At 32.0% G+C, this 16,787-nt stretch overlaps 1 protein-coding gene across 1 annotated transcript; it reads left to right on the plus strand.

Moving 5' to 3' along the window:
* Positions 1-9,757: 9,757 nt before the first annotated feature.
* On the plus strand, positions 9,758-14,783 carry LOC107851304 (ubiquinol oxidase 4, chloroplastic/chromoplastic; the record flags this gene model as incomplete). The annotated part of the gene is given in 9 exon segments (NM_001324690.1): positions 9,758-9,921; positions 11,264-11,459; positions 12,408-12,501; positions 12,946-13,061; positions 13,303-13,411; positions 13,682-13,750; positions 14,004-14,075; positions 14,162-14,209; positions 14,296-14,783. Coding segments are annotated over 9 exon segments (1,074 nt in total). The 3' UTR covers positions 14,517-14,783.
* Positions 14,784-16,787: the final 2,004 nt, after the last annotated feature.

Raw genomic sequence — 16,787 nt, forward strand, 5'->3', positions numbered from 1 at the left:
GTATAAATAAGTCCTAGGCCTAGATCCCTACGCTATCACCACAGACCCCATTAAAAATCACAAACATGGATCGCATCGTGAAACTTTCAGAGCTGGACCAACAAAATTCGGGTCACAACTCTAACATATTTAGTGAATTTCATTATTCATAATAGACATAAAAGGTTTACATAAAAGTTATTGAATTCACGTGAACTCGACATAAATCTAGAATTTAAACTTTTTGATCACGTATAACATTTCTACAATTTTCTTTGACTTGAATATCTTTAAAATTTATGAGCCATATATATATAATTTAATTCAGAATTAGAACTCGAGATCTATAATTAACCAACTTTTGTTGGTGTTCCACTATTAACCTTAGAATATGTGGAAATGAAGGAGGACAAATGGAAAAAAAGAGTTAAAAGGGGGAACAGGTGGGAAATCACAAGTAGCATGGTGAAGTGAAAGGTGAGATTAGTGCGTGAAGCTTTTTTTGGAACATGAAAAAGTAAAAGGCCACCTTTTTTTTTTATATGTGGTATCCGTTAAATTTGACGTAAAATAGATATAATATTATAAAAAATATATAAAAATTGATATAAGATGAAAAACTGAACTTGTGTAATTAAAAAAAATAGTTGGATGTTTTGACTTCAAGTCGGAATTTTAAAATTTTGGGTGTTAATGTAAAGTGTTTGTTAGGGGTGTGTTATTGGGTTAACGGTTTTTTAATGATTTTATAAGAAAACTATTGGGTTATTGGTTTGGTTCGGTTTTTTCTTATTGGGTTATTGGGTAAACCGATAACCCAATAAAATATATATATATATATATATATATAATATTATTTCAATTATACAAACTTTTAATTTCTCCTAACAACATTTACTTCAAACTCGAAGATTTTTGTAAATTTAAGCACATCATGTAGGATTTTTGGTTGCTACTAAAATTTAGTTTTTTTCATGTTAGTTACTACTATTTCTATTTTATGAGTATTATTTTATCGGTTAAACCAAAAACCGAAACGTTAAGGACTAAAAATTGATAAATCGAAAATCGATAAAAAATATCTTATTGGTTTGGTTATTGGTTTAGCATATTTTAAAATTGAAAATCAATAAACCGAACTGATAATATGTAAAATCGAATCGAACCAACCGATGCACACCCCTAGTGTTCATACCTTTCGAGCATGTATGACTCCTAAATTTCGGATCTACCACTGATACTGGACACCAGGTGAAAAATCAAAGGAAAAAAAATTAAAACATCTATTGTTTTAGGTTGGTAGTGAATATTGGATTTAAACACTATGAGTGTGAGATTTATTTTTATTTTTAAATTATGGTTTTTGGTTTGTTTTTACTTGGTGGGTGTATTATTCTTGTTATGTCATCTTGTTGCATGTTTTATTACGAATTTGTTTACTATTATTTGTTTATTATTCATTATGGGTGGCGTATTTATGTCTTCTTATCTTGTTTCGTGCTTTATTACGGATTTGATTATTATCTCGTGTCTTGAGTCGTGGGTCTATCAGAAACAGTCTTACTACTTCTTCGGAGGTAGTGGTATGGACTGCGTACATCTTACCATCTCCAGACCTCACTATGTGGGAATACACTGGGTTTGTTGTTGTTGTATGGTAGTTGGTTTGTTATATATGACATTCAAAAGAGAGAATATTTCGAGTATCTTAAGAAGATTGACGAGGATGTTACCCATTGTACTGGTGCAAGGTGAATAAAATGAGACTCACATCTGGAGTCTCGTGTAACAGGATGATGCTATATATATGGCATTCAAAAGTGAAGATGTTTCGAGTATCTTAAAAAGATTGATGAGGATGTCAATCATCGTATCAATGTCAGATGAATAAATGAGACTCACGTGTGTAGTCTTGTGTGACAGAGAGATGCTACATATATGACATTCAAAAGCGAGGATGTTTCTAGTATCTTGGGGAGATTGACGAGGATATAACTCATTGTATCAATGCAAAGTGGATGAAACGAGACTCACATCTAGAGTCTTGCGTAACAGGAAGATGCTATATATATGACATTCAAAAGAGAGGATGTTTCGAGTATCTTCAGGAGACTAACAAGGATGTCACTCATCGTATTAATGCAACGTGGATGAAATGAGACTCACATTTGGAGTCTCGTGTAACAAGAAGACGCTATATATATGGCATTCAAAGAGAAGATGTTTCTAGTATCTTGGGGAGACTGACGAGGATGTCACTATCATATCGGTGCAAGGTGGATGAAATGAGACTCACATTTGGAGTCTCGTGTAACAAGAAGACGCTATATATATGGCATTCAAAGAGATGATGTTTCTAGTATCTTCGGGTTATTGACGAGGATGTCACTATCGTATCGGTGCAAGGTGGATGAAATGAGACTCGCATCTGAAGTCGTGTGTGACGAAAAGATGCTAACATAATGAACGGACAAATTCTACCACTTGGTGATTGGACCAATTATGTTATACGAAGCGAATCAATTCTTAAATAAATTAAATGAAAGCTAAAATTTGAAATCTTATATTAAAAATATTGAAATGCACACTTATCATTCTAACGTAACTTTTCGAAACAATGAAGAGGTTATTGCAACTTGAAAAACATTATAATAATAATGATAGTGACCATGTAAATATATACGAAAACTATATATCATCTTGTTTCTTCTTTTTCATTAATTTAATTGCATCAATTAATTATATATTGGTTTAGCAATAATTCATTATGATTTTTTTTATTTTTAAAACTATTTCAACAGGCCCTACATGCTGATGTCCTAATAAATCATAAATTAAGGAGTCTTCGAAAAAAAGGGCGAAAAATATTTATACTGGCAAAATTTGCAGTTACGCATTCAGAACTTTGTGGGGTTTCTATAACTCCCTAGACTATTTTTTACCGTATTTAACTGACATATATTTAGCACTTGAACCACTGCATGTATTTCACGCACATTGAGTGCGTAAGAAAAAAAATATTTGATAAGAGGCAGATATATGCCAGTTAAATACGTTAAAAAACAGTCTAAGGGGTCATAGAACCCCCCGCAAAATTTAGGATGCGTAACTACAAATTTCTCCTAAGTACAGATATTTTTTGCATATTTTTCCCTTTAAATCTTTATTTTAGAAGATCTTTTGGCTCCGCGCGTTCGACGTCAGGCATGTTTAGGACATACAGACGAATGCTCAGAGTGTAAGCCTCACAAAACTATGCCCCCACAAGTATGCCTCGAGACGTTTTGTCAGTGTCTTGCCTCAAGGCGACTCTCAAAACTAATTTTTAAAAATATTAGTAGTTAAAAACGACCTTATTTATAGCACTTGCAACTTGTTAAATCACTAATTCAATATTAAAGAGTAGTAACTATCATGATGAAAATTTTGCAACTTGCAAAACATTAAAACCAATTGAAGAGTAGAGCAAAATCATGATATTGACCACCAAAGGATTAGGTGAAGCAGATGAGGCTGCTCCTCCCTTAATTAGAGGTCTCGGGTTTGAGTTTTGGGTATGAAAAAATCCTTGGTAGGGAGCGCACTTCCCCCCGAATGAGGCCCTACGCGGCGCGAATCTAAATTAGTCGGACTCCAATGGGATACCGAATACCGAATGAAAAAACAAAAAAAAATCATGATATTGACAATGTGGATAAGAGACAAGAAAACTATCATCTAATTAGTCTTCTTTATTAAAATAAATATTTTGTTTTATAATCACATCTTGGTTAAAAATTAAATTATGCATCCACATCTTGCTTTGGTTTAGCAATAATTGGTTAAATATTTTGTTTTTTAATCTTCCAAGAGCTCTTACATGTTGATGTTATAAATCATAAATCAAGAGGTGTCATATTTTTGTTCTAAAGTTTTTTTTTTTCCATACTAAATGTAAAGTAAGGCGGAAAGGGGCAGAGTCAGATAAAATCGAGGAAGATTCACTCGTATATCCTTTGAAGAAAAATTATATTGTTTATATATGATAAAAAATATTTTTTAAATATTTTTTTTATTTATATACAGAAGATGTTGAACCATCCCTACCCCTATCCCTTTCGACTTCATTGCTTGTTTACTTTTTCATATTTAGAACTTCACGATGAAAATCATAGCCCCACCACTAGAGGTGGATATATAATTTTAATATCAACAACAACGTGCTCAGTGTATTACCACAAAGTGAAGTCTGAAGAGGGTAAAGTGTACACAGTCCATACCACTATCTCAGATGAAATAGAGAGGTTGTTTACGATAGATTCCCGGCTCACGACAGATAACAGTATAACAAATAAAAAAACGTAAAAATAAACAACAAAATCGGATGACACACCGCTAGATAATAAAGGAAACAAGATCTACCCACTAATCCTCTATTCTAATTTGTATTCTCTATGCCTTCCTATCAAGGGTCATGTCCTCCATGAGTTGTATCTGCTCCATCTCATGCCAAATCACCTCCCTCTAATATTTTTTCAGTCTACCCAGGGGCGGAGCTACCCTTTGCCAAGGGAGTTTGGATCCAGCGAAAAATTATACTATTTATATGTGGTTAAAATTATTTTTTATGTGTATATATTAAATGTTGAACCCCCTTCGATTGTTCGTATGCTTATTTTCGAACCCCCTTAATGAAAATTCTGACCCCGTCACTGAGTGTACCTTTACCCCGCCTAAAATCATCTATAGCCAGCCTGTCATATCTCCATACTGAAGCATCCACGCACCTCCTCAACACATGTTCAAACCACCGCAACTTCACTTCCCACAACTTGTAATTTTGATAATTTTAATATCAAAATCTTAAATTATTTATACAGGTCTAGAAAGTAAAGATATATCCATTGTCAATAAATTTAGATACATACATATTAAGAGTATTCTTAAACTTGGTATATTATGTCCAAATTTCAATTATTGGAACTCTTAATGATGTAATAATGTTAAAAGAACTTTAGAATATACCAATGTAGGCCATATGAATATAAATGGAATCACATAAAGCAAGCAAAGTGGAGAGCTTAAAGCCTTAAATTGGACTTGTGGACACAAAATTAGCATTGTCACTTCTACTGACGTATAAAATTCTATCATATCCACATAAAACTTTGTGTTATATTTTTATTTATCGATAAATAGACGGATTCAGAAATTAAAGTCAATAACTTTTAAATTTTAGAATAAAAATATTGATTAAAAAAAAAATTGCCAGTTGTTTCTTTTGCAACTGCTATTTAACAAGCGGTCATCTTTTTTTTTTTCTCCGATAATTTTTGGATCTTGATATACATATAAGATCAAAACTAAAGTTATTAAGTTCGTCAAATTCGATCTTCTTAACTCACCGAAATAAATGATAAGCACTTTGACAAAAAAAAATAAAAAAAAAAGATAAGCACTACTTGGATGGTGTCTTTGATTAATAACCTATCAAATTTAATTGTTTGTCAATATATACACGAAAACATTTGTCTTTTCACATAATTTTAGATTAAGTTGAGAATCTTTATGTTATTTGTACTTTTTATTGTCTTAAATTATCTGTTGTGATTTTTAAATAGGAAAAGTAATATAAATATATACTTTAATTTATTATATTTGCACAAATCTCTACTTTTATAAAGTAATTATAAAAACTTCAACTAATTATGTATTTTCGTTGAATATATCGATTGCTAATCATGTATCTCGATAGATTCAAAATCAAAAAAAATGTATCAGAAGCAAATTGTGTATCTTCGTTCTATGTATCGGCAGCTAAGTATGTATCTCGACATGCCCAATTTTTTTTTTTTATAATTATGTAAAATATCAGAATTTTCTGTAATTAAGCTCCAAACCGTCGAGTTTTATATTATTTGGCCTTTTAAATATTGTGATCTATTATTTGATTTGGAAGTCGTAGTTTAAGCTGTAGAAATAACCTCTTGTGGAAATGCACGATAAGCCTTGATGCTCGATCCTTGATCTTTCCAAATTTTGTGCATTGCGAGAGTTTAATATACCAGACCATCTTTTTAAGTTATCTCAAATTATTTATCGTTTTAAAAGTTAAAAATAAAATTAATTATTTTTCTCAATTTATATTTGATAGTAATTGTTCTTGGAGATTACAAACACCTCAATAGAAAAGATATTTAACAAAGAGATAATGTGTTAAAATATAAATGAGGGTAAAATAGTTAAAACTTTCTCGCAAATAACATTTTCTCGAGTTTGATAGAGAAACAACGGGCAACTTGAGTCATTAAAGCTCCCGCTATATGCGTAAGGTTCGGAAAAGGGCCGGATCATAAGGATTTATTTTTACATAGTATTATCTTGCAATTTTGTCAGAAGTTATTTCAACAGCTTAAAAGTTGAATCTATAATTTGAATAAATATAGATAAAATAACCATACAAAAAACTCAAAAGGTATTTTTATAAATTTCATATATTACATACTCTTATTAGTGATATTTTGATAATTTGAATATAGAATAAAATAACCATACAAAAAACTCAAAAGGTACTTTTATAAATCTCATGTGTTAGTTTTTAGTGATATTTTTATTTAAATATAAAATAAAATGACCATATAAAAAACAAAAGTTTGTTTCATAAATCTCATATATATTTTTTTTAGTGATCTCTCTTGGAAGAAAAGTCATATAACAAAAATAAAATTTAAAATAGTTTCCAAGACCAAATTTTCTGGTAAATACATCTCACCTGGAATTTTTCGAAAAGTCCACCAACCTAGGCATGGGAAAATATTTTATAAAAAATTTGATTGGTCGGTGACTTTAATAGTAATATTATTTTTTTGCTTAAATTCCACTCCATCTGTTCACTTTTAATTATCTACTATATTTTAAATTTTAAAAAAATGCTTTTACTTGTTCTTTTAGCGTATGAAAAGAAAAATATAATTTTCATATTTTATTTTCAATATTAATTACTTATTTACCGAAATCTAAGACTATATGTCAATTAGTATGAATAATATTGTAGAAAATTACTCATACTAATAATTATTTCTTAAGACCGTGTAAAGTTTAAAGTACACAAGTAAAAGTAAATAGTTGAAGAACTCACTCTTGCTTCCAAAATTCCAAAGCATTATTTTTGGGGCAAACAATATAAATTCCGACAGTTTGGAGTTTAATTACATAAAATTTCGACATTTTACATAATTAATGAAAATTTCAATTTTGGGTCAGTCAAGATACAGAATTAGCTCCTGATACATCTAGCGAAGATACATTTTTTTCTTTCGTAGTGATACATAGTTAACTTCAGATACATTTTTTCCGATCTTGACTCCATCAAGATACATAATTAGTTTCCCAATATATCCAATGAAGATACAAAATTAGTTGAATTTTTGTAATTACTTTATAAGAAATGAAAATTTATGTAAATATGATAAGTTAAGATGTATATTTTTGTTATTTTTCCTTATTTTTGACAAAGCTCACTTGACCTCGCTTCCCTTTTATCTTGAAAAGCCCAATGGGCCTTTGGTTTATCTTGACAAGTCATTGGACTTCACTCTTATTTTGACAAGCCCATATAACCTTGCAGTTATTTTGGGCCCAGTGCATGGATATTCGATTTAACGCCACTATTTATCTATTTAGCAGCACCTAAGGATGACATAGCGTTATAAGTGACGGATGAGGTTCAAATGAAGAAAGACTTACGGTGGATACCTAGGAATCCAAAGGCGAAGAAGGTTATAATAATCGATAAAAAAAAACATAGATTCAGTGATTCCGGAATAGGACAATTTTTTGAACTGCTTTAGAATAAAGGGTTAGACAAGAGAAACTTGGTGAACTGAAACATTTTAGAAGTTAGAGAAAAAAAAAAAAAGCAAAAGCGATTCTTATAGTAACGGCGAGCATGTATATGTTTCTTTCCTTTAAATCGACTACACAACGAAGATTTGAAGGATTAGGTTTTCAACTTCACCATTCCTTTCAGGGGAATATAATTCAAAATGAAAAATTTCAAGAAATTTATTTTCTTCCAAGAAATAGATTAGGAATTAAAGTAAGGAATTAAAAATATGAAAATAAGAGCTTCCGTTCGACTAGTAATTTGTTCCAACTAAGACATAAACAAAGACATGGATAATCAGACTTGCCAGAAGAACCGATGTACAAATAAATAATCTGTTTTGACATGAAATGAATATATCCATATATCTCTTACTCATATTTACGAGATGATAGAATATGGCAAAAGCTATATCGAAAATTAGTTCGCATAGAAATGAATGTATTGATTCACGTAAGGATGCACGTAGAATACAAAATATATATCTTCAACCCAAAAATATTATTTAAGTAGTAAAAAAAATTACCATTATTTTCGCCTTCACTAATTTACAAAATAAATTCTAACTAAAAAAAATTCATGATTTTACCCCCTTCATTTTTATGCCAATGTCAAACACATTTTTTTATATTTTCATTACTCAAATTACACTCTTCACTCATCATACAAAAAATACTGACTAAATAAATCAAAGTATTATAAACTATTTTTAATTATAATCAATGTACACATGAACTTTCAAACAAGAAAAATCCCTTTATCAAAAATAAATAAATAAATAAAAGAACCTCCAAAACAAGTAAATTCACTTCTATTCTCTTTTTGGAACATATTACTAAATTTTTATATTTTAAAATGTGTAATTTTTTTGGAAAATATGAAACACAAGTAAATCGGGCATCGGGCTAATGCAATTTATGTTATAAATGAATGTGGCGGCTAAAAGGGTATTTCTGTCATTTTATTTCTAATGAATGTTGAAAATGACAATTGCTGCCCTTAAAAGTATCTAAATTCACAAATAAGGGCATAATACTTTGATACTTTACAAAACAATCCCTAAACTTTTCCAATTCCATCACACTTTTTCCGGTCAAAGATTTCGACTTTAGATATAAATTCATTTCTATAGCGGGATATTAAGTACATATCTTTATCGATTAATCAATTTTTAATAACCAATTTATTAAAAATGATACGTACCGTCTTCATAATTATATGTGTTTTATATTGACTATCAATAGCCTTGTCGCTGACGGCATGTTGACTATAGACTGAATGTCATGGTGCTTTTGTGAGTGTTACGAATTCTAGATGCTTCTCATGTGGCAAGTTTTAGGTGTTACATATATGAGATCGGGTCAAATTCGTGTGATGAAAAAAAGTTCTCAAAAATATCTAAATTTTGCACGTATAGACAAAACATTTTGATACTTTCCAAAATTGAGCTAAAGTTAGCCATAAATGGGATATTAAGTATATGTATCTTTATGATTTACTAATTTCTAATAATCAATTTTACCAATAACAATAACAACATATCTACTGTGAATTCATAAGTAAAATATCATATGAGGTGTTATTTCCAAAACACTCACTTATCAATTTATCAAAAATAATAATTTTCATCCTACTTCCTTCGTTTCAAAATAGTGACCTTTTTACTAAAAATATTTATTTTAATTTAGTTGTTCCATTTGAAATTAAGATATTTTATTATATTTTTTAAAAATTATCTCTATTATTAAATAAATATCTAAAGTATATATACTTATATTTATACTTTTAATAAAGCATTAAAATTTTATTAAAGGGAGCGACAAATCAATAAGCTCGATTATTTGAGGAAGTAAAAAATATCTAATATTTATAAATAACAACAAAACATTTTGATACTTCTCAACCGAAAAAAAAATAAAAAAATCAAGAATGGCGATTTCCATATCTGCTATGAGTTTTCGAACTTCAGTTTCTTCTTCATATTCAGCATTTTTGTGCAATTCCAAGAACCCATTTTGTTTGAATTCTCTATTTTCACTTAGGAATTCTCATAGAACTTTTCAGCCTTCGCTATCAAGGTAAATTATTGCATAAAGTTCTTGTTTTTATTGATATTATCAGCTCAAAAAAGGAAATGAATTTTTTTAAAATTTTTGCTGTTTTGGGGGCTTGTAGTTTGTTGTTCTACTTTATTAGCAAAAGATTGGAGAAGTAAAGTTCTTTTTTTTATTGAAATTATCAGCTGAAGAAAAAAAAAATGAAAATTTTAAATTATTGCATAAAGTTCTTGTTTTTATTGAAATTATCAGCTCAAAAAAAATGAAAATTTTAATTTTTTGCTGTTTTGGGGGTTGTAGTTTGTTGATTTTTGTTGTTCTACTTTATTAGCAAGAGATTGGAGATGGGAAAGAATATTGAATTTTATTTTAGTTTTTTGGAATTTTTTCATTTGTGTGTGTACTAGCTAATTGATAATGGGAGCTAAGAGAATTGATTTAGCATGTCCTTGATTAGTTTGTTTCATTTGATAACCATAGTGTTCGAGCCAGCTTGCCTGCATCTCGACTAATTTGATGAGATATTTATCACCTCAGTAACTCTGTCGACGAAGGCTAGGACGAAGGGGAAGAAATCACCTAGTGTTTTTTGTGTCTCCGCTGGGATTTGAACTTGAAAACTCGTAGTTCTCAACCACTTTATAAGCCACCCGGCCACACCCTTGGGGAGTTTTTGTCCGTTATTGATTTGGAAATTAGGTATTAACCGACATAAATAATTGGGATTTGCCTTGCAAATGGTTGACATTGGTGCACTAAGCTCCCGCTATGCATAGGGACTGGGGAACGGATGTATTACAAAGGTCTATTGTACGGAGCTTGTGAGAGGCTAGAATCTGTTTCTACGGCTCGAACCCGTGGCCTATGTTGCTCGGACTCTTCAAAAATGTCATTGGGTGTGTGTCGGATCCTTCAAAAGTAGTGCATATTTAAAGGATCCGGCTTCGGTGTGGCAACATTTTTGGAGAGTTCGAGCAACTTAGCCTGTGAGCTCTAGGTCATATGGTAGCAACTTTAATAGTTATGCCAAGCCTCTAAAGATTTTGCTATGCATTTATGCGTTAAAAAGGACATTTATTTAGTACTGGAATCTTGCAAATGGTTATTTTCTTGAAAAAAAATAACTATGCATTTGTTGATTAAGAAGATAGTTTATTCGGTGTTGGAATGTAATGGGCTCGAATAGAGCTGAATGAATATAGAGGATCTTATAGCTGCCTTGAACTAGTTTGGGGTCGAGGCAAGTTAATTGTTTGATTGCTTTACAGTGTTTTTTGTAGCAATTTGCAGGCTTATTGATATTTTCTTGAACATGATGAATTTGTTTAAGGTGTTTTTTGTTTCGTTGTACATTTGTATGCAGGAAATCAAGTAGAGTTCGAGCAACGTTGTTAAAAGAGAATGAAGAAGAAGTGGTTGTGGAGAAATCTTTTGCACCTAAGAGTTTTCCTGGTAATGTGGGAGGGGGAAATAATGGGGAGCCACCCGATAATTCATCCTCGAACGGTCTGGAGAAATGGGTTATAAAGATTGAGCAGTCTGTAAATATCTTTCTCACGGTAAGTATCACGTTTTCTGAATCTAAATAGTGCCTTGTATGTGTCTTTTCAACTCAACAAATGCCATCTTTGTCGGAATTGCGTGTCGATTAATATCAATCAACTATGGCTCAACCTTCAAATTAGTTAGTTTTGGCTATACAGATTCCTGCAGAGTGCTACCAGTAAGTTCATTCTTTGCTGTTCGCTATGAAAGGGCCTACCGCTTTCTTCCTTCCCCTAAAAGAAGAAGATACAACTAGAAATGATAACGGTTGATATTAAATTTGCTCACAAATCGAGCAGTTTGGATTACTTTAGTAGCAACTTGAACTATACATTGGTAATTGACAGTGCAACTTCCTTATCTTCTAGAGAAAAAGGTCCAAAATATACCTAAACTTTGGCGAAATTTGTTTATCTTCTAGAGAAAAAGGTCCGAAATATACTAAACTTTGGCGAAATTTGTTGTAACACGCCTCAACTTTGCCGGGGTCCTGTGACTCCCCTAGACCATTTATTACCGTATTTCTGTGGAATATATTTGCTTAACTGGACCACTTCAGACCCTTATGCACTTAGTGTGTGTGTATTCACACAGTGGTCCAGCTGGACAAATATATGGCACATAAATATGGTAAAAAATAATCTAGGAGGGTCATAGGACCCCGGCAAAGTTGAGGTGTGTTACAGCAAATTTCGCCAAAGTGTAGGTATATTTTGAACCTTTTTCCCTATCTTCTACTGACATGTTTTGTGTTGTACGCCATATATGGAATAGCTCCGTGCAAGGTGAATGAGTTATTTTCCGAACTTGATTTGTAATATCACGTGATACACCGACGTGAATTCAGCAATATTTCCTACTACGACATCTCTATTTGCATAAGGTTTACTGCTGAGTAGCTTTTCAACATTTCCATTTAGTCAGGAATTTGTCTGATTTCGAAATTATGCTGATAATTTCAGGATTCAGTGATAAAGATTCTTGACACTTTGTATCACGACCGACACTATGCGAGGTTTTTCGTTCTGGAAACAATTGCAAGAGTTCCTTATTTTGGTAAATATTACGTTTTCAAGCTTCTGATTGTTTTGTAGCACCTAGACCTCTCTTTGTGCATCGGTCTGAATTTAGGAATATTTTTGTTCTACTGCTTTCTTTATGCCCGAACATATGTTGTGCATCGCATTGACAATGACACCCTAACGTGGTCATGGTACAAGAAGGCCTGATTGTACTTGTTTTCAAAGCGGTATATGGAAACATTTTTTCCTCGTTGAAGGACATAAATTATCTCTGTGTGAGAAAATAGAACTGAAAAGCCCTTCTTTGATTTCTTAGACTTTCTCAGTATGATTTCCGTTACATGTCAAACATAAACTTGTGGTACACGCAGGATAAGGTCTGTTCATCTGTTACCTAATAAGTATAGGCCTAGCTATGAAAGGTATTGTCATGATTCTATTTTCTACTAATGACGTGGGTATACCATATTCGTGACAGCATTTATATCTGTTCTTCACTTGTACGAGAGCTTTGGTTGGTGGAGACGAGCAGATTATCTGAAGGTGCATTTTGCCGAGAGCTGGAATGAGATGCACCATTTACTCATTATGGAGGTAATGCTCTTCCTTTTAACTTCTTGAATTCCCATCCAACATCGAACTTAACATCTGTCTTGTCAGATTCATTAAGTGTGTGTATGTACGTTGATTTTGTAAATAAACATGGCTTATTTAGCAAAGGTTACGATATGAAGGGCTTGATCTTACATTTTCTCCACGTGCTGGTTTAATACTTTTATTGGAGAAATTTATTATTTCATATCGTGTATTCCTTGTCTTGATATAATCATTGCAGGAATTAGGTGGAAATGCTTGGTGGTTTGACCGATTCCTTGCGCAACATATTGCTGTATTCTATTATTTCATGACAGTCTCGATGTATGCTTTGAGCCCGAGAATGGCATGTAAGTTGTAATATTACGATCTAATGTATCTCCTTTCATTTTCTCATTGCTCTATGTCGGTTAAGTGAATCATTTTCTTTTTGGACTAAGTTTTAAAAATGGTTACACCGAGTTTGCCTTTGCCAATTAGCTTTGATATAGTCGTGTCTTATCCCTTGGAACACATGTAATCGCCTTTCTGCAACAAAAGCATGCCTTTTGTCCGAGTCCCTGTGTTTTTCACCTTTCACAGATTATGCGAACAGTCATTGACACGATAAATCCTTGCAGATCATTTCTCTGAATGTGTGGAGCACCATGCATACGAGACTTACGATAAATTCATCAAGGATCAAGAAGGTATTGTTTTATGAACAGTTGAAAATTTCTTACTGCAAAGTGGATACAATACTTAGGAAGGAACAAGTATCTCGGGGAGGAGGAAAGACGGAAGAATATGCTATATACTATACTCCCTCCGTCCAAAATAAGTATCTTCCTAACGTGACAGTTATTTTGGCACGGAGGGAGTATATTTCTTGTCGATTCCTTTTCTGAGATAGTTTAATGCTATCATATTCTTAACTGATATGTAGTCCTAATGCTTCTGCAGCGGAATTGAAGAAATTGCCCGCTCCAAAGATTGCAGTGAGCTACTACACCGGAGGTGACTTGTATTTGTTCGGTGAGTGTTACAATGATACTTAATACTCTCGTGACCAAATGCCCGTCTGGTTCAGTAATCTAATCCATCGTTTGTGATTGCATCAGATGAGTTTCAAACATCACGAGAGCCTAATACTCGAAGGCCAAAAATAGGTAAACTGCACCTTACATACTTTTAGTAAATCGTTTTAGACAAGTCACCGAGTACAACTCTGATTGAAGTCATGTTTCCCGTTTAGATAATCTGTACGACGTATTCATGAACATTAGAGATGACGAAGCAGAGCATTGTAAGACAATGAAAGCGTGTCAAACCCACGGGAGCCTCCGCTCCCCTCACACAAATCCATGCGATGAGTCTGAAGACGATCCAGGTTGTTCAGTGCCTCAGGCTGATTGTGTAGGTATCGTGGACTGTATAACGAAATCTGTCGCTGATCCTAACGTCGGCAGAAGGTAGGGAAAGGAAAAACGCAGAACGAAACTATACATGTATATACCAGTATAGCCAAATATACAAGAAATATACATACATATTGTGTCTTTTACTCTCTGAGGAAGAGCTTGTCAAATTGCCCAAAAAATGGGTAGGCACTTGGTTTTGTTTTCACCTTTCAATAATTTGTACTAAACTATGAACAAATTTGCTCCGGCACACTACAACTCCATAGGGGTCCTGTTACGCTTCTGAACTAAATTTTAACATATTTTTGTCAACCTTTTTAGCTGACGTGAGTCAACCTGCTCAGCTGACGTGGGCCTCATTTTATGTAATAAAGGTGTCATGTACGCTAAAATTGAGTTCAGGGGGTGGGGGGTAGTGGATGGTTATCTCTACATAGTTTACAACAACAACAATAACGTACTCAGTATAGTTCCACAAAGTAGAATACATAGTTTACGTCCTGTCAAATTTCTTTCACACACCTCTCCAATACGAGCAATCCTTCAACCGCGAAACCTTTCTAAAGTGTGTCTAATACATGGTGTCAAGGTTAGCTTGCTCGTACTTGTACGAGCTTACAGTGTAGAAACTACATTCTACGTATGCATTTACATTCTATGAAGATAGTTTTCGAAACCTAAATACAACGACAATAACATATTCAGTGTATTCACACAACGTGAGAACTGTGAGGATAAAGTGTACGCAGTTCATATCAGAGGTCAAGATTGGATATTTTTTGTACCATATTGCTAGATTTATCAATATCATAAAGTGGTATGGACTCTTAGATTTTTGGAAAAAAGATCAAAAATACCCTTCTACGTTCATAAATTGGGTAAGTTTACCCCTGAGTAAACTATGGGGTCAAATATGCCCCTGTTGTTATCAAAGTAGGCAAATATACCCCTCTTTTTAACGGTTTTCCACGTAGACTAACAATTGATAAGCAAATTGTACTTTATGGTAGATTTTAGAGACACATATGCAAGGCATAAAAATAAAAGCTACAAAAAGTATTTTGTCTTTTTCCTTTTTGTATATTTCCTATTTTTTCTATAGGTGGTTACGTTGAATATACTCATTATATTTCGATAATATATACATGTTTTCGATTTTCCATCATCAGACGTTCAATATCCACATTATAATAACTTTAGGCATGTGGTGTCTGAAATTATTCAATAAAAAGTCTTGAAGTTTTATATGGATCAAGTTCAGAATTTTTTGTTTGAAATTCAATTATACATTGTTAAATTAAGTTTGTATAAAATCATGTCTATATAGCTGAAATTAAATGATTTTTATCTGAATCTCAACCATATGAAATTTCCGATATTATTTCTGAGTCTTACTTCAACATCATATGTGTAATGTTATTTCGAAGTCGGACATGATTTTTTTAAAAAGCCAGATGCTAATTATATAGTTGTGTAAAATATTTATTATCAAAGATTGATTAATCTGAATACGTATCTAAAGTCATTAGTATTCAATAATTAAACGTGAAACTTCTAATTAAGGACAGAGTGATTGGTCCTACCCATCCCTAATAACTTTTGGTGGACTCAGTGGCGATGCAGGATTTAGAGGTCGTGAGTGCTCCAGAAATTTAAACACACTTATATATTGACGTTCAAAAAGCTTTAAAGTTCCACATGAGAACTAAAACATCCGTCTATCTTCTTGATTTATTGGGTCCTTTTTTAAGTTTTGTATTAATTTTTTTATATTTTTTAATATAATTATACCTAATTTATATCGAACTTAATAGATGATGATAAACAATATGATTAACTCATAATATTTCTTTTTTTTTGGGTAAATATTTCTTTATTTTTGTTCATCCACATTTATTATCTACTAGTTCCAAATGAACTTGTAAAACATAATTTGTGGATTCTGAATTGAATTTATATTTTTAATTATAGAAGTTTAATAAAAATTAGGCGGTATAATTTTTAATATTATATAATATAATAGTACACAAATATAAATTTATGTCGTGATTTTTTTCTTTTGCTTTTTTTGATGTTAAGAGTATTTTCTGTCTTTCTTTCTTTATTATTATTATTTTTAATCTTGATCATCTTAATATCCAGATTAATTTTTAGATATTTTAATTAATTTTACGAGAAACTTCATATTTTCTACTGATAATGAGGAAATTATGTCTGTGAAGAGTAAAATAGACGAGAAGAATCACCTAATACTTTTTTTATATTAGGATTCAATTGAGTTCTCAATTCATTTCATTGATTATTAAGGTACATCCTGAAACAAAAA

The sequence above is a fragment of the Capsicum annuum genome, chromosome 12 (genome assembly GCF_002878395.1).
Source record: "Capsicum annuum cultivar UCD-10X-F1 chromosome 12, UCD10Xv1.1, whole genome shotgun sequence".
Classification (NCBI taxonomy): domain Eukaryota; kingdom Viridiplantae; phylum Streptophyta; class Magnoliopsida; order Solanales; family Solanaceae; genus Capsicum; species Capsicum annuum.